The 27,158-nt window shown below is 43.1% G+C and overlaps 1 protein-coding gene across 1 annotated transcript in view; it reads left to right on the top strand.

Annotated features, from left to right (window-relative positions):
• ARPP21 (cAMP-regulated phosphoprotein, 21kDa) overlaps nt 1-27,158 on the top strand; it is a 152,870-nt gene that overhangs the window by 28,817 nt on the left and 96,895 nt on the right. Inside the window, exons 2-5 of the mRNA XM_014548377.1 lie at nt 21,152-21,323; nt 23,181-23,347; nt 24,326-24,367; nt 25,133-25,222. Coding sequence (XP_014403863.1) covers nt 23,219-23,347; nt 24,326-24,367; nt 25,133-25,222 — 261 coding nt within the window. The 5' untranslated portion in view covers nt 21,152-21,323; nt 23,181-23,218. The remainder of the gene's footprint in view (nt 1-21,151; nt 21,324-23,180; nt 23,348-24,325; nt 24,368-25,132; nt 25,223-27,158) is intronic.

The raw sequence follows: 27,158 nt of genomic DNA, 5'->3' as shown, positions 1-27,158 counted from the left end.
ATAAATAATAAACAGTTAATATTTTAAATAATTGAAAAAGGAGTACAGTTTTCCTGGTTAAGATGATTGGAAGACATTTCCCTTTTTAGAAACATTTATTGACTTCCTGTTATGTCCCTGGTGGTTCCTAGCAACCCAGAGATAAGCGAGGCATAGTCCCTGCCATTGGGGAACTTAGAGCCCGACTCTCAGATAACGTCAGGATCCTATGATAAGGGCTGAAATGGAAGTGTGTGCCCTGCTAGAGGCCGGTGTGGGCACAGAGGAAGAACAGACTGTAGGAGTGGGGAGATGGCCATGGATTTGTTAGAGAAGATGGGACTTCTTTTTCCTTTTTTATGGAATTCATTGGAGTGACACTGGTTAACAAAATTATACAAGTTTCAGGTTTTACAACATATCATCTGTACACTGTATTGTGTGTTCACCATCCCAAGTCATCTTCCATCAGGGAAGATGTGACTTTTGATTCATCTTTTTGGTTCAAAGCCGTGATCCCTCACATGCTGTATAATGGGTTTCTCTAAAAGAAGAATCCGTTGGAGCGTGGAGGTGGCTGGGGCGTGGTCCTAGCTGACGGTGGGGCTTCCTGCTTTATACCAGACACACCATGCTATTCAGGGGCAGCTTAGTCAGGAAACAGGTGGGTACTTGATGACGCCTGGATGCGTGAAGATTCATGTAAGTTCTCGTAATAAACATATCAGAGAGCTGTTCTGTGACAAGTGTCACAGGTGTGCATTGCACCATCTGCTGGCGCAGGGAGAGCATGAGACACAGTGCCAAGGACCAGACCAGTGTTCTAGCCCCGACAAGCCCTCCTGGCATCCTTCTCGGGGATTCTCAGGTTAAGGACTTGGACTTTTTTGTTCCCTTTGACCGGGTTCAGTGAAAGAGGTGGTTTCATTCGCTTCTAAATTACTGAAGGTTCTTTGAAATGTTTACAATTAAATAGTTCTTTTTAATTCCTCCAGGGGGACACAGGGGACTGGTGCATTCATGCTCTGAACGATGAGCAAGGATGGTTGCTCTATCACATCTGTGTTTGTTCTCAGCTTCAGCTTTTGACAGTGGTCTGACCCTTCCGGCTCTGAGCTGACCTGCACTGCCTCTGTGTCTGCCCCCTGCACACACACCCTCAGTGCACATTCCCACTGCCACCTTGGTCCTTTGTCCTTCCAAACCATCCTTGCCACCGGCTATAACTTGTGCCCTCTTTTCTGACCCTTGCTTGTCCCAGCCCTGGAGAAAGGTCTGGAAGGAGAGAGCCATACTTGGGCTCTTGGGCAGGGTGAGTGGAAGGTTACTCCCGCCTTCAGTGTGTGTAACAACAGGTCAAGGTAATGACAAACTTCATTCTTAAAGTTCACTTCTTGATGGGCAATTGTCAGATGCAAATGGAGGATTATTAACTCTCAACTGAGGATTTTGAGTAAATATTTTCTTTCTTATTTGAAGGATACCATTCTGTTCATCTTATTGGAATTTCTTTGAATAAAGAATTATCTAGTCTAACTTTTTCCCTTAAAAATTAGTGAACTACCCTATGAGGATGCATTTGGAATTCACTGATTAACATAGTGGATGTCCCCCAAATATATACACCCTTTACAGCTTACAGCTCAATTGATGTTTCTTTCTTTTCAGATTTAACCCATTGGGATTAATAATTATTCAAAGTGTGTATACGTTTTGGGGGGACGCCCTGTGCTTACTGAAAAACAGAGAAGATAAGTCCTTGGAAAACTGAGCAACTCCTCATTTTTGGAAGCTTGTAAATGTTTAGAAGGCAGATGCTGGACCATGCCTGTCTTTATACCTCTCACAGTTCCTAAGAGAATGCCTTGCTCTTAGTTGATTGCTCATCAACTCCAAGGGCATTCACAGGCCTGAGTACACATATGTCACACACAGGTGGACTGTCTGGACAGTGAAAGCTGGGCCCTCTAAGAGACCAAATATCTTACTTATACCAATTTAGATACAAGTCATCTCAGCTTTGCAAAACATCAAATATCAAATGTGATTTAACGTTCTCTTATTGATTCATTGTCATAGTAGGAAAATCAGTAATTGAGCTGTGCTTATGAGACTAATTAAGGATCCATGCTGCTAAGCCTTCACCTCCCCCAGGCCTGTCCACAAAGAGAAAGGGTGAACAAGAAACATACAGAAGGAAAGAGAAAAAGTGACTTGTGAGTCCTTACTGGTACAGTTCATGGACCACTGCTCAGCACGTAGGAGCACAATGTAAGTGTTAGTTACTATTACAATTGTTTAGACTGCTCCTTTATTAGAATATTTGAAGTGCTCATGCGTATAACGCATCTGCTCTGCATGGAGTAGCACAGAGAAACAAGAACACTTACAAATTTCTTATGGTCAGCTATAAAATTTTAAAAATAAAATGTAAGGTTATTTAAAAATAACCTTAAATTTTAAACATTTAAGGTGAATTTTAAAATTAACCTTATTATATGTCCTGCCAGAAGAGTAGTTTAGGTGGACAACAATAAAATGTCCTGGGTGAAAGTGACTTTTAACTTGTGTGATCTTGGGCAAGTTTCCTGGCCTCACTGAGTCTCAGTCATCCCATCTGTGTAATGGAACCAGTGACCTCTAACTGTTAGTCATTGAGAGGGAGTAAATTTGATCATTTGTATAAGCTGCTTAACATTTTATAGGCATTAACTAATACGTTAGCATGATATTTTGAATGCCTGCTGTGTGCCAGGCATGGTGCTAGTTGCTGATGGTTTTGAAATTACATTTAAGGATATAACTTTCAGAAGTACCTATAAGTAGACATACATTTGATTTGAGATTAGAGGATTCTGTAACCTATTAGAGGCCTCTGAGAGTAGGAGGTAAACAATAGGATAGAATAGATTTCATGTAGAGGTGAGAATTCACAACTTTGGGAAGAATCATAGATTTTTTAAATAATTGACCAGATTGAATATGTGATCCCATAAGAACCAATAACTCAGAAATGAATGATATATAAGTGCATAGTGAATGTACAAGCTTAATCACCTTTATAAATAGTGCAAGATTTGGATCAGTAATGAGGTGCCAGGGACGAGAGAAGGTGATTTAGAGGAGCTAGTAAGGGTCTTAAGCCAAGCAGTGGTTTTTAACCTGGGTTTTAAAACCAACGCAATGCAATTGCGACCTTCCCAAGGGATGTCCTGAGATGCCCCAGGTAGGGTTCTGGGAAGCAGACTCTAATACGGCGTTGAGTGTGCAGGATGTTTACTGAGGAGTGTTATTGGCACGAACACCGTGATAGGCAGGAAAGGGAGCAGGAGTAGGCAGAGGGAGCAGGCCAGTCCAGGCCAAAGGATGAGAACAGCCTTGGCCAGCCCTGTGGGGAGCTCTTGTCTAGAATGGCCTCCAGAGTGTCTTGCTGAGGAAGAAACGGCCAGGCCTTAAACTCCCCCCTCCACCAGTTACTGGATGTGGACTGCCCTTAGAAAGAGTGTTGCCCTGGGGACTCAGCCCTCACAGCTGAAATAATTCCTCAAGAGACAACAGTCCTTCCTTGAAGAGGGAACTGTGTGTACCAGAAAGGCAAAAATCTTAACCCCATGATGCCCTAGAACAGAGAGCATCGTGCATCTGAGTGCCCACATCTGTGTTGAATAAAAACTGCCATGAGTCACTCACAGGGAGAAAAGCCTTAAGTAGACACAGGTCAGTCGTTGTCAAAGACACTGAGGCCTATAAGAGGTTTTCAAACCTCTCTCATTCTCCCTGGAAACAATAATCGATCACCTACAAATCAGTGCATCTCCCCTCTAGACTGAAGCCCAGTTTTGCTGCATAGTCTTAGTATCTGAAGACTATTTAATCCCAGAGAAAGGGTTCCACAGTAATCTTTTTATGCTGGAAATTTTCCAAACTCGCACAAGTAGAGGTCATTGAGGAACAAACCCCCAGGGATGCATCACGCACGGAATGTCAATCCTCTGCCCTCCTCTTTCCAGAGGAATGTTGACCAGCTTAAACCATAGCCTCCCCTGTTGACCTGAGACGGATCACACAGGTGTGTCCTCAGAGTAGGGTGAGATTTCACAACGTGTGAAGTCAGGGCCGTCTCTTAATAGTGCTGACGTGAGTGCAGTAGAAGCTGTCAGAGGCCCAGTTCTGGGAAGGGACATATCTACCCCCATACACCTGTGGAGCAGTGCCCGGCCGTCCACTCACATTTCCACTGTCCCGGCTCCACAGCTCAGGCTTGAAAGCGGGATTTGAACTTGGAATGTGTGCTGATGCCTGAGGCTGTCTCCAGGCTCCATGGCACCCAAGAAGGGCACAGGCCAAGAGAGGTTCAGGACATCGACTTCATTCTCATAACGATGTTGTAGTGAGGGGCCTCCTGGCAATTGATGAACGTGGAAGTGACCTGCCACCTTCAGCCCAGTGTAGATCACAAATCAACATGTCTGTTTAGGAACGGGGTATCTTAGGGAAATTCTACAAAGGCTGTCTGAAGCAGTGTCGGGGATCTGATTAGAACCCTCCCTGTGGGCTTGAACATCAAAACCATTTCTGAGTCCTTTGCAAGTTCGAGTCCCCAAGTGGGTCTGCCAAAGCGGTCAGGATGACACCCCAGCGCTGTTAGGCTTTGCCCGGGCTCCGTCCTGGGCAGAACAGCCTGGCATGCCTGGGAGTGAATCAGCAGTCCACGCTACCCCCTGCCACTCAAGTGAGCAGGAATTTGTTGGTTGTTTGGCCTCAGAGCAGGTGGCAGTGGGGGTTGCGGCGGTTGCATTTCCTCTTGGAGGTGGGGGCTCAGCTGTTTCCTTGGTCACACGCCCCTGGTAAGTGCCTGGAGGAGGCAGGAGGCCAAGAATACAGCTGAGACTTGAGCTGCAGCCAACTCCCAGCAGCTGCTACTCTGTTCTCAGAGCTGGAACCAAGTCCAGGCTGCAGTGTGGCCTGATCTGGCATTTGGGGAGGGGCCTGGGAGGAGTGTCACTTGCACATTCTGAGCGACTTAACCCACCTGCTCTTTGTGTGTGTGTGTGGGGGCGGGGGGGAGCAGAGGGGAGAGGCGGCTAATTTAAGTGACACTTCTTTGACATTCAAATTTCATGAAATTTTTAGGTCAGTGAAAATAGTATTAGAGTTTCACTCTTTAGGTATCAGTGGATTTGAATATCTTAAATGAATTAGTTTAAAAAATCTAGGTGAGGATACGATCCTAAATCAGAATGCACGTGTCCTGTGGCCTTTATAAGCATAGACATGTGATTGATTTTGGACATCATCATTGCCCTTAGCCTAATTTTGTGTTTCTTCCTTTCTCTAATATGACAACTGAAGAGCATACATTTTCAGATCAGATTATAAGATCTTGTTTTTATGGGAGAAGTAAAGAACTTAAAGTAAGTGGCAAGTTCTGGGCAAAATGCTGTACATGGGCCCTCTGAAAAATATACACAGTCAAAATGTACACATCTATGCATCTGTTTCTACATTGCACTAGTTGGTAGGTCTTTTAAAATGGCTTACCATACAGTTGTCTTATGTAGGTAAGGATATTCACTGGGAGGTGAGAGATCATTTTAAACATTGAGGATTCTGTTACTCCCTATATTTGAGAAACAAGCAGAAAAAAATTCTCTGGGTAAACATCACATGAGTTCATGAAACTTTCCTCTTATGTAAAAGCGCTGCTATTGGTGAAGAGACATTTAATGAGCTCCACCCAATTTTTAAACAATCCAGCTTTCCCCTTAAGTCTGGGTCCTCCTGGAAAGACGGACTGTATTCTGATCAAATTTGTACCCCTGTTTCTACCAGGGAACTTACTAAGAGCACATAGGACAAATGAAAAGGTATTCCATTTATCCTCTGTTCAGTTCTTAAAGGAAAGATCACGATGTGTGCTGTGGTTTTAAAAATCCCCAGATCATCACTCTTGGTGGAATAGTTCAACTGGCCCTTGCCATCTTCTCAGACCCTTAGCGCCAACTGTGCCCCCCAAGAACAGAGGCTGCAGGCAGGAGCTGTTTAAAAGCCATAAACACACATGGGGTTAATAAATAGTCTGAAGAATGCTATAATGATCACAGATATCACACATGTGTCCTCCCCGGAACCCAAACCTACTACGCAGAAGGGAATCGCATTTCTTGTCATGAAGTTATATAGGGTCACCCCACAAACTGTTAATTTTCCCTGAAACTTTTCAGTTGACTCCTTATAGAGAGAAGTAAGCTCAGAACACAGTATTCAAGTCAGTGGCCCCATTAAAAAAAGATCCTTAAGTTCTTGAGAAATTTTAGCCCAGCCTGACATGGAATTATTCTTGACTTTGTTTTTAAGACATTTTAGTTGTTTTCATTGTGATATTTATCCCGAGCATGAAACAAGCATATTGTATGATAACTTCAGTATTCACATAACTAATCTTGAGATTGCTTTGGCATTATACAATAGTTTTGTTTGTTTTTTTATTAAATCGTTTGGCTTGGATGCGGGGCGTTTTCCTTTTGCTCTATCTTTGCCATTTAAAACATGCAGTTTCAGAGACTTCCTTCCTTTTATTGCACATTTGATTCGATGTGCTTATTCTTTACTCTTGGCTTATTAATGGTTCTTGGCCTTGTCTTTACCTTCATGTTTTCTGATTAAATGGGTAATTGCATTGGAAGCACAAACATGTTTCACGGGGCAATTAGCACTGCAAATGGCCACTTTGAACTTATTTATTATTTTTTGGTCTCTTCTCTATGCTTACTTTTTCTGATTATAAAAGTAAAAGAGATTTGTTTGAGAAGAATTAGGAACCCTGGAGTAGGCAGGCACCCTCAGCTGTCCCCTGTGGTTCCATGCCATGCATTGCCCCTGGCATCACGTTGGCATGCCTTCGTTATTTATGGCCAGGCATGTAGTGACTGTTATCCTGGCTCGTTCCAAAGTGTGGTGGTTAAAGTTCAAGTCCTGGGACCAGTCTGTCAGAATTTGAACGCTGGCCCCACCCTTTCCTAGAGTGAAAAGTTGGCTGTGCAGTTTCATGTCTCTGTGACTCAGTTTCCTCTGCTCCAAAAAGAGGACATTTAAGGGTTGATCCTTTTATCCTCTGTTTTTTTGTTGTTGTTTTTTTTAATCAAAATAAAGCCAGGCACAGAGTGACTAGCCTCTAAGTCAGCGGTTCTCAACCTGTGGGTCGCGACCCCTTTGGCGGTCAAACGACCCTTTCACAGGGGTCGCCTAAGACCATCCTGCATATCAGATATTTACATGACGATTCATAACAGTAGCAACATTACAGTCATGAAGTAGCAACGAAAATAATTTTATGGTTGGGTCACAACTTGAGGAACTGTATTTAAAGGGCCAGAAGGTTGAGAACCACTGCTCTAAGTGTATTGGAATTGCTTTAAATTGGTTCTGTTTACATTAGCGTTTCACTTTATGTAACATCTCCGATTGCATTTATAGTAAAAGCAGTTTTATTTACCAATGTGATTTGTGGCAGTGATAATGCTAATGAGAAAGTAATTGCTAGTTTGGAAGTGAGGCCTCGGCGGTTTTGCCTTATGAATAGGCACCACAACCTCATGACTTGTTAAATTTATATATTAATTCACTAAATCATTGCTTCTTCAAACCATTACCAAATGCCATGTGTTTCATAAAACAAAAATGAGGATATCCTGTTTTTAAAGAACTTACGGGAGAAAGAGAAGCACAGTTTACAGATTCTCCCTAAAGAAGTGACAGCCTTTGTTGCAATGGCTGTTGGAAGCTGGACTTCGGGTGCAGCTCCGCATACTTCCCATGCGTTTTGGAGAGGTGCTGGATTGCAAGAGGAGACAATACCCCTATTTCTACCAGGGAACTTACTAAGAGCACATAGGACAAATGAAAAGGTATTCCATTTACTCCTGATTTGCATATAAAACTTGAAAGATGCTTTGTAGTTAATTAAAGAAAAATGCAATTTAGTCTGAAGTGGGAAATCGCAATGCAGAACAACTTAATTCATCATGACATTTTGAATGGCACGGATACAGCCACCCCCAGCTCCCACCCCCGGATAGCACACCCTGGAAGCTAGCAGTGGAGCAGGCATTTTTGACAGCATCCCCATTCTGGAATAGACCCCGGTTTTTAAGAGGCAGAGCTTTATGTGCTGAGATTATGGCGGGCGGGGACCGCTAATGGTGACTGGGGCACCTCTATCATTTTTTACTTTGTTTTCCCATTTTTGGCAAGGAGTGGGCCTAAATATAAAAGTATTCATTTTTGCAGGAGCATTATCTCTACTAAACCAAGAAAAGGAAAAAGGGGGGAGCCTAAAGGGGGGGAAGCTGCATGTATTACTTCTAATAAACATTGTATTAATTGCATCATTAATATATATTCCAGGAGAGAAAGAGAGAGAGAGAGAGAGAGAGAATGAAAATGAATGTGTATCTATAGAGAGGTTATGTTAAGATGGTCAGAGACTACACTTTGTATTGGCCATGGTGAACATAACACCGATAGCTTATTACTGTCGGTCAGAAAACAAATTTTTGCCCCAGTGTTTATTTCAAGAAAAGGCTGCAATTATCTTTCAAAATGATCTGCCCCCAAAATTCAGTTGTAAGTTTTAAGGAGAAGAGAAAATCAACAAACAGAATAAATTTACTCCTGATTTGCCTATAGAACTTGAAGAAAATAAAATCGGTAAAAACGCTGCATCATCCTTCCCTCTAAGAGGAAGCTTCCTAAAGTTCCCAGCCAGTTTTGAGTAATGTTGCCAGGACACACAATCTGCACCACAGCCCACACCACTCATCCAGGTGGTGGGTGCCTCGAGAAAGGCAGGTCATAAAGTGGGTTTGGCTTATGACCAGAGCAGTTGTTTTTTTTTTTTTTTAACAGAAATCTTCCAAAATTGGCTGACTGAATTCCTGCAGAAATGATACAGCAGATGGGGACAATGTATATAGGCAGCATTTGTTTTTTTTGGTGTTTTTTTTTTTCAGAGTCCCCTTAAGTTTGGCAGGTTGGTGAGCCCCGTGGATCCCCAGTAGAGGGAGGAAGTAGCTTTGTTTTCTGCTCCTACGTTATTCTCCCCACACTCCTGCTGGAGCCCCTGAAGTTTCGAAAAACAGTGAGCTGACCTGGAATAGGCACCTGTGGGCATGCCCAGACCCCCCCTAGGGATGGTCAGGCCACAGAGTTGCCAGCAGGGAGCCAGCGTGCCCAGGATTGAACACCACCTGCTAGATTATAAGGTTAGTTTTGGACCACAGAGGATTTCAAAGACCTGGGATTGCACAAATGATACACACGTTGTCTCTCTCTGTAGATATATATATATCTCTATCTATATCTATCTTAATTCTTAATATTTAAATCACAATACTAGCAATGCTTTGTGAGGCTAAAAGTAGTCATTCACGCTAACATGCTTAGTATTCTTTGGTACTTAGAAATTCAGATTACTTATTTTCATGTACATGACTTTTTTTTTTTAAAATATATTTTATTGATTTTTTACAGAGAGGAAGGGAGAAGGATAGAGAGCCAGAAACATCGATGAGAGAGAAACATCGATCAGTTGCCTCCTGCACACCCCCTACTGGGGATGTGCCCGCAACCAAGGTACATGCCCTTGACCGGAATCGAACCTGGGACCCTTGAGTCCGCAGGCCGATGCTCTATTCACTGAGCCAAACCGGTCAGGGCATCATGTACATGACTTTTGAGAGGTAACAAATCCCGTCGTGTTCTTTACCTCCCTTATATTCTTCTTTTATTTTTTCAGTAAAAATGTGTTCTCATTCGAAGTATAGAACACATTTTCCTGCACACTGTACTTTAATAAATGCAGGGAAATGCTATTCTGAATATACTATTTATCTATAATGATGAATAATCCTGTCTCTGCTTAGATGCTAATAATAATGAGTGAGTAGCTTTTTTTATTCGTCTTTCTAGTTTTAAATCTATTTGTGAAAATTAAATTTTGTTGCAGGCTTCCTCATGAACTGCTACAAATACATCATGTTCCACTTTCACATATTAACTTTGCCAGGTTTTGTGGGTTTTGTTGACAATTGAGCTAGCTGATCAGCCTGCCTCCCTCCCTCCCTTCCCCCATTTCTTCCTAAATTATCATTATGAGTATGAATTTTTCTCACTGTATAATTTTCCCCGTGTTTACACCTTGAAATTTTTATTAAGGAGGCCATATTCAACAAAAGAGTTCACTTCTGAGCATGTATTGCTGTATGTTACGAATGTAACTACTGCTTTCTCCTTGCTTATCTATGTTTAAAATTTTGAAAGTATCACAAATAAGCTAGCAGCTGAAAAGCTGACAATTGCATATTATGTAAGATTGACAGATATTTCATTTCTGTGATACATTAAAACATAAATTTGATTCTTTCCCCAGATATTTTCAGCCTGGCCATTTCCATATCTGTAGCCTAGGTTACACTCTAGCAAACTTTAATAACGGCATTCATGTTTCCATTCTTTGGTGCAATACCAAATTCCCAGCCCCCCTCCAGGGTTTGGGGTGTCCTACTTTGTTGCAGGGTTACTACGTACATCCCATTTGATTTTTAAGTGCTAGCTTGCACATTTGACACATCAAACTAGGTGCTTTAGCTTCATGACTTTCTTCTGACAATGTCAGCTTGCACCAGGTCCACGTATCGTTTTCTTTTTTTGAAGTCTCTGAGAAGCAAGTGTGCTTCAAGACTGTTTTGTTCTGATCACACCACACATGTGCAAAGCTAATCTCACTCCCATTGCCTTAGCTTGGGTATTCATTATAGAATCCGTGAATAAAATGGACACCAACTCTTCAACTTCACCATCAGGAACCCCAGGGAATTCTTGCACACAATGTAGTATCCCCTTTCCTTTGACAGCAATCACACCATTCAGGCCAACATTTCCCATCACCTAAGTCGAGACTGGCCAAGGATCTCCTGAATTTCATCAATAGTTTCTTTCAGTCCCTTCATATAGAATGGTTTGACAACCTCTTTTATTCCTTTCTTCAGCTCCTGCTAGCTTTCGCAGGTTCTAACAACTCACAGAGCTTACATCAGCTCACACTATTATAAGACTAACAAGATGGATCAATATTTAAAAATATAGAGAATTATAAAAAATATACACCCATTTTCCTTGACCCGGGTTTTTCAGGATTAAAGGGTCTTGGAGGCTTGGAACAAGGAGCACCCAAGCAGGAGAACCCATCAAAGCGGGAGGCATTCGCCTGCATCATGCTTGTAGTCTTTGTTTTTTAATGGTTAAATCATGTTTTTATTTTATCCATTCAGCAATTCCGTGGTTTTTTATTGGGAGATTTAACCCATTTACATTTAAAATAATGATGGAAGCTAAGATCTTACTATTGCCATCTTGGGTTTTTCCCCCTTACATTTCTTTCTTTATTATTTTTAAAGATTTATTGAATTGCTTGTAGTCTTGAATGAAAACTAATTCTTTAGCCGCCCCTTCAAGCAAGAATGTTTGTTTTAATGGAGCTTTACCCGAGGTCAGGGACATGGGGTGTACATCATCGTGCCTGGCCTGCCTTTGGAGGCAGAGAACAGTTATGTGATTCCAATTCTGACATTGAATGGCGGCAGGCCAGACAACTTTAAACTACGGATTCTCTCTTTCAAATGGCCAGCCACATGCTCATTTTAGGTTACTTTCCAAGCAGGGCATCTGGGATCCACTGAGCATGGCCACAGATGGCCCAGACCTGGAATAGTGCCCAACACAACGAGGCGCACACCAGTTCCTATATCTTAAGTAGGAAATTACTTTGTGGTTGAGCCCTGGACACTGCAAACACAGACTCCACACCCCCAATATGTTGTAAGGTTCCTGAAAACGTCTCCCTCCCAAGAGTGTATCCATTTCTCCCTTCAGCAAGCTGGTTTGGATCTATTTCTACTGTGTGTTGAGTACTATCAGTGGTCCAAGATAGACTGGCCCAAGTGCCCTCTGTCCAGAGAATTTAGACTAGTGCCCACCTTGGTCATCAGGAACATTTCCTTAGAACATTGAAAATTAAAGCAAGATCCAAACACAAGCAAAACCCTTGGTGGCTGAGCAGAAAAGGCTTAGAGATTTTGTTTTGCATATTAGCTTTTATTTACTTTATAGCACCCTGGTTCTACCCGAGTCTCTGTAAGTTCTCTCTCTGCAGACACATAGCTCCTTTTCCTCCCTGGTTGCTTTCCCCCTCTCCAAGGAAAGGAGGCATCTTGGAAGTACTTTGACAAACTCTTTCTCCCCTTTAAGGAGGCTGTGTAGAGATTTAATTGTGGTGAGGAACAATTCCAATGCAATGTTGCTACCCATTCGAACAAAAACCACACCGACATCAGATGAATTCATCTCTCCTATATTTCAAGTGCATCTCCTTTCAGGAAGTCTGAGGATAGCAGGAATTATTTATTGAGCTCTTTTGTTCTCCAGCAAAAGTGATCTCAGCTCAGTAGCTTTTGCATGTTCATGACTGCATTTGCAGGGTGTCGATCTGTAACTTTGTGTAGCACTACGTTAGACAAGAGAATGAGGAAATTCAGAACAGGGGGAAAGGCTCCTGCATGAAAGGAGGGGCAGAGGGGGCACATACGAGCACTATGGTACCTGAAGTGGGTGGCACTTCATCCAGAGGGAAGAGGACACTTGGGTGAGAACCCAGATGGAGTGAGCACTCGGAAGAAGCTTCATGCAGTAACTATAAGGAGTAGAGTTGGGGACAAATGAGAGGCACAATATATATCGCCTGGAAGTGTGAGCAAGGCCTAGATGTCTGGTCATATAGTTTTATTACCACATACCATGCATTTGATTCATGTGATCACCTACTCAGAAAAACTCAGAAACTACCAACAGCCTGAAGAAACTCACCTGCGTGTGTGTCTTTAGTTCAAGGGTTCCGCACCCTTCTTTTGTCTTTAGTGAAAATGTCTTTCCCATTGTTCATTTTCTCTTAATTATATCTACTAGTTCCCTTCAGATGACTTTCAGAATTAGCCTCTGAGAGCACACGACTTAAGAAAACCTAAGTGGAAGGGGAGCAGTGGTGTGTATTGTTTGCACAGATGCTTAGTCCCCTGATCTCTTTGTTCTCAAATCCCTTTGTCTGTTGAATTCTCTAGTGAGATTGGCAGCCCCATCAGGGCCAGCACCATCTCTTTCAATCATATCCTACCCAGAAGGCCACACAGTAGGTGCTCAATAAGTCAGCTTCAGCTCTCCATCTCCCAATGGAGAGGCCCCCTCTCACCGAGCTCAGCCAGACCAAAACCTTCTTGAGACCCGTCCATCCAGAAGCATGTCATGGGTTTTCCCTCAACCCTTGCCATTGGTATATAGGTCTCTGAGTCATTAGATGCCTTGCTTTTTTGGGTGGACAAAAAGCAGGAAAGTCACCAGCCCTCACGGATTGGTATCCAGTTAGAGTTTGGAGCCTCCTTTTGTTCAGTGAGTCATCGGATCCTCCTAGGTGCCAGACACTGTCCTCAACACGGGGGCTAACACCCAGGTATACTATACAGGCAACAATCTCTGTCATGGCGTAGCTTATACAATAGTGGGAGGAGAGCGAATTTTATCATTTGGTTCAAGTTTTAATTAAGCCTTGTGAAAGAATGATTCATAGGCATTGCTAAGACCCGAGATCCAGGAACTGAAGGAGCCAGCAGCCAGCTGACTTAACACTAAAGAGACAGGACACGCAGGCAGCCGGCTTGTCGTCTTCCCCCCTGTAGGCTAGGAATGACTGGTGTGGTGGATATTAAGGATAAAATGTAAAAATCAACGCAAGAGACTCAGCCCAAAATTACCCACATCATAGTAAATACTCAATAAAAACATGGATTAGTGTGGTTGTTGCATCTTGAAGTAATAGCAATATCAGTATGTTAGTACACAGTGGTAGCTCAGAGCTACTCTGCTTAACTAGAAACTCCCTTTGTTCCTGTGGCTCTTGACATTCCACATGCTGTACTTGGGATGGCAGCATACATCCATGTCTGCTAAATTTCTCTCTCCCTCTGGGGAACACACCTCCTATGGTCATAGAGCCTTTAGACCCAAATGTTGGCTTTTCATTTTGGGGAAGTGCCTTTGCTTCCTCGATTTCTTTGCTTCTCTGGAAAACCTTTCATTCGCCTACTGTTGGGGCCGGGGTGGGGGGGGTGGTGGGAAGAAGAGCTGAGGTCATTGTGGGTAATTTAAACCTGCATTGATTCCTTTTGATTAGGGTCGGTAATGATCTCTAACAATAATTCTGCAAAGGCAGTATGAAGGCGTGAAATATTTGTATGCTGTCGGACCAAATACCAAGCACTGACGGGAGAGAAAATAAAGACATCATAGCAGGGGAACCTCTTATTTCCCTAATTTAGATATGGGGGGGGGGGAGCCATAAATTTTATCACATTTCAAAAATCTGACAGAATAATAATTTACCAATTCATCTTCACTTTTATTCATTTCATCTGGATGTCTCTTCCTTTCCTCTTTTCTGCAAGAAAGGGTTTGAATAACTCAAACATTTCGCCCCCACTCTTGCACCTATAACAGCATCGCGTTTGTGAAGTTTCATTGTTTTTGAAATGGCAGATGCCTCTTTCACGTCTTGTAGGAAGGAAGGAAGAAAGAGTTCATGTCAAATGTGATGAATATAATTAATACCCACCCCCCGCCTTTAGAAGTGCCTTTTCTCTCCATGATGATTTTTAAAAATCATTTTTAATCCTTTAAGCCAGAGTTGAAAACATGCGTTTTGTGATAAATCCTCATTCCATGACAAGGTGTTGCCAATATAAGTATCTGAAAATAAATAGCGGATTATATTTTTGGTGTCCAGGTCAAGAGGAAATTTTAAAATATTGTTTGAACAGGAATGAACTGAATGAATCCGTGAGATTAATAAGGTTCGAGCAAAAGTATCATTTCAGTTGATGGTCCCTCCCATGCCTAAAAATAGTGTTGCTGGTCACAGGAGGTCACAGTACAGGGACATTGAGGGGATATTTACAATAAGTACATCACTCGGTGGGATGCCTGGAAGAGCTATTTCGGAACATTTTTGTTTCAACAAAGTCATATGGAATTATTATCAACAAGATGCCTGCAGTGTTATTTACGTTCCTGGAAAATTTCGTTTTGGCTACAGTTGGAATGTGGAGGCTACTTCACATATCTGAAATCCCGGCATTTCTCTTGAGGATTAGAGGACAGCCATTTCTAAATGCTACATATATTCTGGCACCAGGAGAGAGTCTAATTGTTCCAAATGCCTTTCTGCAACCCCAGGTACACTTTACCTGGAAATCATGCAGGGCTGTGAATTCCTGTGTGGGCTCTGGAAAGATGGGCACTGTGGGGTCTGGAGGTGGAGGAAGGAACGTGGGTAGTAGCCAGCAGGTAACTTTAGGACATTCTGATAGCTATTTATGGTTTATGGGCTTTCTGGATTTTTCACAGAGAAAGACCGAACATATTGTCTAGAAACCCAGATGGGTCCATATGATTTTAAAGATAAAATCAGAGAAGAAACATACACCAGAAGGTGTGTGTGTGCAGCCTCTGTGCAGTGTTTGCTGGCCGTGAGAGAGGAAGATAGTGGTCCAGTGAAAAGCAACGTGTGGGGCTCTCTTGCAATATCCTGGGGATTGATTGCATAGATTAGGTGAGCCTGGTCAATTTCTAATAGAGCCGTCAGTAGAGGACTACAGTGTATTAAAATGAGCTCTGACCCCTAATCAAAATGAAAAGATTTGGGGCAGCTTTGTCACTATCTGGTTGTAAATCTTGTCCAAGTCACTGGATTTAATGTTAGCTACACTAGCTGATTTCAAGGTTCTCTGCAAAGCTACGGTTCCGTGTGTACTTGCACTGTGTTTTTTGTTGTTATTTTAAGTTTGCAACAATCTGGAGGTTGATGAGACTACCCTGTGTATGGACAAGTCATGCCTAGATTCTTAGTAGAATGAGGTAGGATATATGAGGTAGTGATCAGCCTGCGGGGGTTGTGAAAGTTGAGGCTATTTAAAAATCCTGGAGCTAGTCCCAGTGGTCACATAGTTGAACCAAAACCATTCTCAGCCCTAGCCAGTTTGGCTCAGTGGCTAGAGCATCGGCCTGCGGACTGAAGGGTCCTGGGTTCGATTCTGATCAGGGACACATGCCAGGGTTGCTGTCTTGATCCCCAGTGGGGGGCAGGCAGGAGGCAGCTAATCAATGATTCTCTCTCATCATTGATGTATCTATCTCTTCTTCTCCTTCTCCCTTCCTCTCTGAAATTAATAAAAATATATTTTTTAAAAATCCTCAATGCTCTCTCAGATTATTTGATTTATATTCTAACATGGCAGCAGGGCCATTGGCCCTGTTCCCTGTGGCATGGATTCTATTGCAGATTCTCCTTATCTGCAATAAAAATAAAAAAAAACTATGCAAAAAAAGGGGGGAGGGCAGTGATGGGACAAAGCTGCTGGTCAGCTGCTCTCTCACATCCAGCCCTCTCTCCCAGGTTATTGGCATCCTGAGGTTTGTAGGGCAGCAGCACTCTGCCTAGAGTAAGCTCCGGGCATCAAAATTGATCATGTTGTATTTTTTAGTTAGAAATGGTGTCTGTTATCTTTTGTGGATGAGAACACGTTGGTCATACACACATTGACTCTGGGAGAGATGCAGTGGAAGGTTTTCTGAACATCACCTTTTTATTCTTGCAATTTCCACATTGGATGATTAAACGGCAAAGCTTATTGAATCATAAAAGATGAGACGGATAAAACGAGGATGAGATTACTGAGGGTCCCATGTATTGTGTATCTGTTAGAGCCAGAGACAAACCTGGGCAGGTTACATGCATAAAACTTGTCTTTACAAGTATGTGTTCTCAATATAGCAGGGGAAATTTTGTAAAGTAGTCCTATCATTTCTGCCTTTGATCTGTTTGTATGTATACTGATTTTCTTATCCCTAATTTATATCGTATTCAGGAAGATAAAAGTGTTTTTTTTCTAGGTTTCTTATTGTGATCAAATATACATAATATGATATTTACCACCTTAGCATTCGGAAATGTACAATTCAGTGGCGTTAAATATTTTCATAATGTTGTGTAACTATCACCACATCTACACCCCCAACTTTTTTTTATCATCCCCAACAAAAACTCCATACCAATTAAACAATAACTCTTTTCTTCCCTACCTCCGGCCCCTCGTAATCTCTATTTTACTTTGTCTTTATGAATTTGCCTATTCTAGGTTCCTCATATAAGTGGACTCATATAATATTTGTTCCTCTGTTTCTGGACTATTTCACTAAGCATAATGTTTTTAAAGTCCATCCATATTGAAGCATGTATCAGAATTTCATTCCTTTTTTAAGGTTTAGTAATATTTCATTGTATGCAAATACCATATTTTGTTTATCCATTCATCTGTTGATGGACACTTGGGTTGTTTTCATTTCTTGGTCATTATGAATAATGCTGCTATAAACATTAGTATACATACATCTGTTCGAGTGTCTTAATTATTTTGGGTATATATTTAGAAGTGGAATTACTGGGTTCTGTGTTTTTAAAAGTAGGCTTTTCCCCCTTAGTTCTAACTTTTGTAGCAACACCAAGGCTTAATAATGTAATAGAATGCCTGTGCGTTGGGTTGACCAAAATGAGTTTAACTAAAGGGTAGAGCTCCTCTTTGAGTGTTACTTGTACCTGTATTGAAGAACAGTTTCTTTGGGAAAATAAATCTATCTGAAAATTTCTTATTGATTTTTTTGTCACCTGGGGAAATTTTCTCAAACTTGCTGATGAGATTAGTTTGTACATTGTTCATAGTATGGTTGCTCTTATTTCTGAAAGAATTGCATTTCCAATTACTTTGTTTGGTTCTTTTGCTTTTTACCTTACACATCTCTAATCTTTTTAAAAGCTTTAGCAGAATACTGTTTGGAGAATAGGATGTCTTTAGGTTTATAAAGTGGTGCAGCTCTTAAATATCATCACATGTGGCAAATTGGCAAATCACTAATATCACCACAATTTGCAAGTGGTTTACATTTGAAGAACTGTGACCAGCTAGAACAAGAATGAACAGTGCATAGCAGGGAAACATTTCAGTCATTCAAATGATTAAATCTTGGTTATGCTGTTTCATCACAAAGTACCAATACTGCCTTGGGATAAGATTAGTCGTCCTGTGTTAACTTTTAGTAAAAAAAAAAAATGAGAAAAGTGACCCTTCCAACATGCTAATAGAATTCAACTTTAATTTCCCATTTCAGCTATCCCCTGAGAACTAAATTACTGTTGGAATCTGAATCAAGTTTGATCTTTCTTTCTCCACATGACAGCCCAGAGATTAATATATGCCACACATGCAGAGAGAGGGAGAGGGAGAGAGAGAGGGAAAGGGAGAGAGAGAGAGAGAGAGAGAGAGAGAGAGAGAGAGAGAGAAAGGAAAAGAACACATCTATTTTGTTGGTGGTGATGAAAGACAGAATATTTGATATTTTGCATTGTACTTTTCTCCTCTCTCCCTCTTTTTCTCATCCCCACAACCCCATAAATGCTACTATTTTCAACTCTAAACTAAGATGAGGAAATAAGAAACAGCAAAAATATAAGGTGAAATGGTAATGATTTTACTTAGTTTCCTCATTTAAATAGCTGCAAGCACTTTTGAACAATTGTTTTGCAAATGATTAACTACCTTGACTAAATACCATCCTCTAAATCAGAGACTTTCAATGGGTGCATCACAAGAATTTTTTAAACATGCAATACCTGACTATTTCGTAAGGGGCATTGTTTTGTTTGTTTTTTGTCAGATCAGCAAAAAATATATTTTTTGGTGTGTCGCAGAATTTTAGTGATCAGTTTATGTGTGCAATGAAATGAAAACGGTTGAAAAATCACTGCTTTAAATTATGGTTAAAATATTACTTTCATTGAAAGAACTGCAGTACCTTTGATTTTATGTATAGTGTCTTCTTTTTCTTCCTCCACCCCTCTATAACAATTGAAATTTGGCCAGGATATCTATGAACTAAATGTTGGATTAAAGGTATTTGTTAAAGATAGTTTTGCTTCTTTGTGAAAATGGGAGAAATGGGAACAGTTTAAGATGAAATGGCATTAGAAGAGTTGGGTTAGTTTGGTGAACAGAAAGCTGGGAGTAGAGTTGAATTCCTGGCACTGCTTTCTTAGCAAAGAGAACAATTTTAATCAGTTACAAAAATATTTGTGATCCATATGTTACTCTCTGCTCATTCCCATATGCCCATATTCACTTTTATCCTGGTAGATGATGACTTTATGATTCAGGCATGCAAGAATAATACCTCGCTGGCTTCAGAGCTCAGTGCTATTTCAAAACGTGTCCTGGTAATTACGCACACACATACCAGTATATCCAGGCTGTTCACGCCTTGAGTTGGTTTCAGTGGATATCAGTTTGTTCTGTTTCTTCATGGGAAGAAGTATATCTTGCATCCACCTACTGGGACTGGAATCATGCGACTAGGTTTAGATTTGAAAAACGCACTGCCATTCACCTGTTGGATTAAAGGCCACTGTTCAAATATGAGCATCAGAGAAAGGAGGCAAAAGGTGATGTTGATTGTGGATCACTTCATTTTCTTTGGGAAATGGAAACAGAATTAAAAAAAACATGTGGTGTCTATTCCAAGACAATTGATAATGGCTGGTTACTTAAACAGATTCTGATTTTAAGCCATGTTGACTACTATTTAATTTGAGTGTTAGTCAAAGTAGCCATGGTGAAGCTGATCAAATTGAAAAATTAAAATGACTGTTGATGAACGAATCATTTTTGTCCTAAATGAATGTTCGCTTCTCTCTCAAGAAGCTGTATAATTTCTAACCAAAAAAAGAAACATTATTTCAAAGCCAAATTATCCGTTTTAATGAAACACGCATAAAGCTAGAAATGATTGCCTGTAGAAGCGATTGCATTTTCAAAAGTTGTTTTTCTCTTGCACAACAAATGGCGTTGTAACCCAATATGTTGTTAACATAGCCGCAGTGAAATCCAGTGAGGAACCACCTGTGCTCATCTGAACTTGGGAGGCGAGGGACCAGGGAGGGAGGCAAGAGGGTTTCTGGACTTCAGATTAACTAGTGGAGATGCAGTTATTGTTCTCGAAGATGGATATACGATGGGAGAGGCGTGCATGCTGTTGGAATTAGCAGGTATGCAGCAGAGTGGAATTGCAGCGAAAGGCAGGCGGCAGAGACAGCCTGGTTTTGGCAAGTGTTCTGAGGGCTCCGTCTCTCTGTTTGCATTCACGCCGTCTTTGCCTGGGCTCCTGTAGGAGTGATGAGAAAAAGAAAGCGCACGTGAGTTCGAGCATGGGTAGTGTTCAACAGGCTCAGAGTCTGCAAATCTGTGGACTCCCTCTGACAGCGTGTCTTTGCTGTCAAACAGAATGCCCAGCTGGCGGCGGCAGTCCTGCTGGGGAGGGAGGGGTCCGCAGAGGCTGCATTTGCCCTGCAACAGGCATATCAGGGATGCCTCTTCCCAAACTGCAAGCGGAGAGAGCTCTCTCTGCCCGTGCCCTGGGGAGGGTGCTCTTGGTCCTTCACCGGATAGAGAATGCCTCCGCAGAATCGAAATCTTTGCCTGCACTCCACTGGGAAAACTTTCATAAAGGAAGGAGTCCCAGAACCAACAGTGAGGGAAAGGATCGGGATCTGTAATGAAGACCAAGGTTTGGCTTTCAAAGAGGAGGCAAGACTTTTGCTCACAGGTGATCTGGATTCTCATTGAGGCGAACACACGCGCTTGAGTGGCCTTTTTTCTGTTGTTGTTTTAATATAAAGTGAGAGATTTCACTAAAAAAGGTTAAAATTGAAGTGAGTAATCTTCAGTGCATAATGCAATTGTTAATTTTAGCTCCTTGCGTGGGTGCCGCGCTGACTTGAACAGCCGGCTGGAGCCTTCATTAGAGGAGAAGCAGGCAGCTTGAGACAGGTGGAGCTGGAGCAAGCTGTGAACGGGATTGCGCTGGGAGCCGGTCATTAGTGTTAGGACCCGGGTCCTGTCCCTCTCGCCCTTCACCCTGCCATGCTCACTGCCATTCTCGGCACTGACTTTCCATCTCTTTTCAGGTTGACGATGTGTCACACTGTGTGAGGGAGTCGCATGGCCATGGGCCTTCCGCACTGTTAATGGGGACATGGGACTCCGCTTGCCTCTGATCTGCGTGGATTTTCCCGGTGCAGAAAGACAGAAGCCACTAGTGAAGTCACCGAGACCTACAGCAGGAATTCTGTGCCAAAGGTAAGAAGTCTTGTCGTTTGGCTGTCATCTCGGATTTACTAAGTCGTTCGTTTGGCTGTCATCTCACCTGTGGGTTTTGTGTGTGTGTGTGTGTGTGTGTGTGTGTGTGTTTTATTATTGTTACATAAATGCGCCTGTTTGCATTGCACAGTTCACACAATGTAAACAGAACTGACAGGGATCTGTATTAGGGACTCAACTGGCTTCTCGTTTGTGAAATTGAACCCAACGTGTTCATTCCATTTTCCATGTGAAATCTGATCACGCTCTGATTTTTATTGAAAAGCTCTGAAAGAAAGTTAGGGCAACAGAAGTCCCATCTCCTCCCCCTCCCCCGTACACTGAGAAACAAGCTGTTTGCCGTCGGGAAACAGAACTTTTTCTTTTGTCAACTACATGCATACCCAGTTTCAAGGAAAGAAGAGAAGTCAGTCACAGGGCACTGGAGGGGACAGCCCACAACCTCCCCGGACCCAAAAGCATGCCTCACGAGTCACTCACAGACCCAAACCACCTGCCTTTAGGAGACTGGGTCCCCTTTTCATTCCCACAATCCTTTGCCAAAGGAGCCAGTGTTTTTTAAGGATATCATTAGCTACCATCTGTCCAGTCATGGTGGCTCTTAGCAAATTTGCAACAGAAATTGCCGTGGTTTCGCTGTTTCTCATATTTCCTATAGCCTGCCGGAAATCAAGATACTGAATTAGCAAATGGTAATTAAACACTCCCCAGGAAATGTATCCAAACACGGATTTGTCCAATACTAATTACCATTGTCCCCACTGGGAACAGAACCGGCATTGCTGTGGAATGTTTGTGAAAAAAAGCTGACTTTCTAGGCTACAGTGTCTTTTTCTCTCCTTTTCTTTTTCCTTTCTCCTTCCCGTTCTCTCTCTCTCTTTCTCTCTCTTTCTCCCTCTCCCTCTCTCCCTCTCTCTTTCCTCCTTTATTTTGCTCACATCTTAAAAAAAAGAAACCAAGGAGAAAGTCAGTGCTAAATTATTCATGAGCCTCTTCTGACCGCAGCCCATCAGAAAGGGAAGTGTCAGGCAGGGGTCAGAGAAAAAGAAAGAAATCACAAACAGGCTTGAACTTGGACAAGCCATCTCCAGAGCCTGGTCCGGCGCCGTGGTCCATTGTGAGCCTGGAGCAGCAGCGTGCAGGGCCAGAGCTGCTGCCAGAGACTCCTTTCCCCGGGCTCTGGGCAGAGGGCTCAGGCACCAGCTGGGCAGAGGGCTCATGCTTTGAATCAAGTCGCTGTCAGTTTGTAGCCAGTTTTTTTCTGGCCCTGAAAGGTCTATTGTCCAGCCTAGGTCCTATGTTTATACTGAATGGTTGCCTCTTAAATTGATGTTTGCCCCTCGAGTGCACCGGTTCCTTAACCCTAGAAAAGTGTGTCTACGGTGAAAACTTGCAAATCATTTTTGAGTCATCCTGAAGGCGCCGCCGAACACCAGTACCACCTCCTGACTCAGAAGCGCAGGGCGATATCCGTGCAACAGTTGGAGAAAGACTCTTTCTCTTTTCCTTCTGCTTTGTAGTGGGTCCCGGGGACTGTGAGTGGCCTGCCAGTATGTGTCTCTGTTGGTTTGCTTACCCGTTTTGATGGCAAGGGGCATCCACCAGGGCATGTGTTGGTGGGTGGGGGTGTGGAGAGGGCAACCAATTCTGCCTCCCGTGTTTGCCTTGGGTGCCGGGTGGCATCTTGCTTCAGTCTCCTTTTTTGTATAAAAGTGGCAGGGTTGCCCGAGCTGCGCATTTGAATGAGGATGTGAAGGGAGGAATGAAATATCTCAAAAATATCAGGGAATACTGCACCCGGCTCTAACCGGATTTTCTGACCCCCTGACCTTGCAGGCCATCAAAGCTTGCTATTTTCATTTGCGTCTGAGAGGATGTCTGAGCCAGGGGACCTGAGTCAGGCCATCGCGGAGGAAGGCGGGCCGGAGCAGGAAAGGACCACTCCGGAGAACGGCATCGTCAAGTCGGAGAGCCTGGATGAGGAGGAGAAGCTGGAACTGCAGGTAAGGGGGGGAAACCGTTTCCCAGGCCATGGTGTACAGCTCCTGCTCTTCCTTGTTAGACTGCAGTGAAGGTTTGCTTTCTTCTTTTCTACAAAAGAGCTTGACTAGGAGAATGGCTAGGAGATCCATCAGGCTATCCTCTCCCTTCCCAATTATCGGTCAGTCATTTTGCCCCTGACTAAATGGTGCTCAGAATGGCCCAGCGACTGAATTTGCACACAGCACCACCGTCCTAATGTCCAGACCACCTCAAGGCGTTTGGGGGAGGCTTCTCCCCAGGCAGCTTTAGGCGAGCTGAGTTTTTTAAAATGGATTTGCTATTCGGTGGGAAGATGAAGACTCAGCTCACGATAGACTAGGAAAAATCAAAGATGTGAGCTCTGCTGACCGTCACAGGCGGGCTCAGGTTAGATTCTTATGAACGAGCAAACCCAAGTCCTAGAATTCCCAGCCAGAGGTGGAGAGATAGAGAGATGGATGGACAGATAGAGAACTATAAGAGGGGTAGAAATGGAAATGAAGGTGACTGAAATCCTGAGAAGGTGACATGATTAAATACATCCTGAGTTATGAGGGGGGAAAAGGTTCCGTAGAGAAAAAAACAAACTGTACTCGCAAACAGCTTGTATAGATTTCCTTTGAACGAACCTACCAACGTGTTAACTCTTTGTATTTACCAGCAAGCCAAGGCAGATAACCACATAATGGCCCAAAGCTTCAAGGCCAGCCTTTCTTCTCTCTAATAGCTGCCAAACCAGAGAGCAGAAAGCTCAGTGGTCAGAAGTTTGGGGAGCTAGAAAAGGAGGTGTCCTCTCAGTGCCTACAGTGCCGTTGTGGCTCTCACTGTTGATTTCTCCACTGTAGTGACACCTTTTTTTGCTCCTCTCTCTCTCTCTTTATCTCCCCCCCGCCATCTCTCTCTCTCATTGTTCATTTACGGTTTGTTTGTTTTTATTTTGCTTTATTTCTAACACACAGAGGCGGCTGGCAGCTCAGAACCAAGAAAGAAGAAAGTCCAAGGTAGGGTCCTGGGGATGCTACATAGACCTGGTGGCATGGGTATCAGTTGCATATTTGACACCCGAGTTAACGGGTTTGCTGACAATTCAGAGGGCTGTGTGGAGGGATTGTGGTAGATTTGGGCTGTGCCGGTGCTGTCTGCTTTCAGCGGGGTCATGTTCACATCTCCCTTCCTTTCTTGCTCTGGGTGCTTTTCCATGAGAGCATTTAGGGTTCCCAAAGCTGCAGTGTACCCATTTGGTCCCCAGTTCACACCTGCAGGTTTGACATGCTTTGCAAAGCAAACAGCTGCTTGTTTTGTTTTCAGTGGAAGGAAAATTCGGGGTGAATGTTTCAGCCTCCCAACTGCTTTCCGTCTGGAAGCAGACAGGGGCTGGTGTCTAGGACACGTTTGTCATCTCTGTTAAGCATCTCAGTTAAGTCACCTCCCAGCTTCGTTTCAGTAGACTATTTTCTGTCACCTTTATCTTCTGGCATTTCCATGAAATGGCAGCGATTCATCCCTCCTGTGTTTCCAATGTGGTGGGCACAGTTGGCTGGAGGAATTCCTTAAATCCATCCATTCACGTCTTCCCTCACCTCTGTGCCCATCACCCCCGGGGTCTGATGCTTTGAGCCAACGTAGACAGCGCTGAGCAGTCTGTTAAGAACCAAGATCTGGTTTGCGATGGTCATGTGAAGGTGGAGATGATTTGGCGGCCTGAGAATGTTCTGTGTGTGTTTTCTTTATTTTCTCCTCCACCCCTTCTTCTCTCCCCTTCCCAGTCAGGAGCAGGGAAAGGAAAACTGACCCGCAGTCTTGCTGTCTGTGAAGAATCCTCAGCCAGACCCGCAGGGGAAAGTCTCCAAGATCAGGTATACCCCCCGTTACTATGGTTACTTGCACGAACGGGACCCACCTCTGTGTGCATGGGTATGAATTTGGCATTAGACAGTGTTTTGGGGGCGAAGGAGCATCATTTGAAGAACAAAAGTGTTTCTCTGGCTTCATCCCCTGTGTATGAGACGTTTGAAACTAGTGTCAAGGTTTGTCACAGAGTATTATTACGTTTGTTTGTTTTCCAGACCCTCTGAAAACTGCAAATGGAAAGGAATGCAAAAGAATTTAGATTAAAACTTAAAAAGTAAGCCCGGTAGGGCTGGGTTTCCTCAAAGGCTCTCTCTTGATAAGACTGAACCAAATGCAGACCTAAGTGTCCCATCTCCTTCCCTACGGGATAGTCTTACCTCTCACCTCCCCCCAATGCATTTGCCTATAAGAAACACACCCTTGGCTAATCAAACGTTAGAAATAGAGAAAAAGGTGCACTGAACTTTGGAGAAGTACCTTTATGGCTGTTAGTGGAGATGTCTCAATACTGGAAAAACGATTCAGAAAGGAATCTGAGCTGGTGGTGAATTTAAGTTAATGTTAGAGACATGTATTGCTGCATAGCCTCACGGTGAGCGTTGCGAACTTACAGCAAGGCTACTAGGCTCTAAAAATTCAACTTCCAGCAAAACCCTTTTGTGACAAAAACGGGCAACTTCACCTCACCTTGATTTTGGTTTGCCTTGCAGGCATCGTATTAGCTTTTATTAAAATAGTCTTGCTGCTGATATTTCCCTTATTTTATCAGAGGCTGAGAGCAGTCAAGACAAAAGTGAAATGATTTATCTGAGCCCAGGGGAGGGAACATTGACTTAAGATATCATTATTTTTGTTTGGTCTTGTTTTGCTTTTCTCTTTGTACTTTAATTGAAATACTCTACATTCTCCTCATGGTCACAGAGAGCATTGAGAGCACTTTCTTTAAAAGGACCAAAAAGAAAACCCTTCTAGATTTTGTCCTGAGAGTCCTTTTTTTCCCCCAGCCGCATTTTCTCAACATGCCACTCCTGTCGTGGGGCATGAGCAGGCTGCCTTTCAGTGGCCATCGAGATGTTTCGTCCACAAGCTTTCTTTTCCTTGGGTTCTGAGAAACGTGTGGCTTTCCTTCAGCATTTTATTTGTGCTTCTATTTTTACTGGAGATTGAAAAGGGGGAATCATGTGACTATCCCGGCTTGTATTATTCAATGTTGATTGACGGCTTGTAATGTACTGCACACGCCACGTGTTAACTCTGCAGAAAGACAGACTCCGGGAGAAGGGCTGTCCCCGTTGTCCCCCTACTCCGATGCAGGGCAGAGGAGGACAGCCTTTAGAGATGTAATCTGACTTTTATCCCATTTGGCAAGGTACCAGGAGGAAAATTTTTTTTTAAATATATTTTTATTGATTTCACAGAGGAAGGGAGAGGGAGACAGAAATAGAAACATCAGTGATGAGAGAGAATCATTGATCAGCTGCCTCTTGCACACCCCACACTGGGGATTGAGCCCACAACCCGGGCATGTGCCCTGACCAGGAATTGAACCGTGACCTCCTGGTTCATAGGTCAATGCTCAACCACTGAGCTACACTGGCCAGGCAGGAGGAAATTTTTTAAGAGAGCATCTGTATCCTAGTGCCCGTCCTAGACCTAAGTCTAGTTTCTCCATACAATTGGTGCAGAGAAATAAGATGCAAATGGTGCTTTGTTCCCACTGGTTCCAAGCTCAGTAACCAAGACTAGGCGAGAAGTAGAGCTTGCAAGCTTCTCTTTGGACTGGCTGAGGGGTGGTGGGAGCAGGGAGATGCCAGACAGTACCCAGACACACATGTAAGCAAGTGGCCGTGCTAGACTTCTAGAGAATGAAGAAGCAGACCTTTGAGCTTTATATGCAATGCCTTCATTAGCTACCACCGGCACTTACAAAGTATGGGATCT

This window comes from Myotis brandtii, unplaced genomic scaffold (assembly GCF_000412655.1).
Source record: "Myotis brandtii unplaced genomic scaffold, ASM41265v1 scaffold506, whole genome shotgun sequence".
Lineage (NCBI taxonomy): Eukaryota > Metazoa > Chordata > Mammalia > Chiroptera > Vespertilionidae > Myotis > Myotis brandtii.
This window is presented reverse-complemented; position numbering and strand designations above follow the sequence as displayed.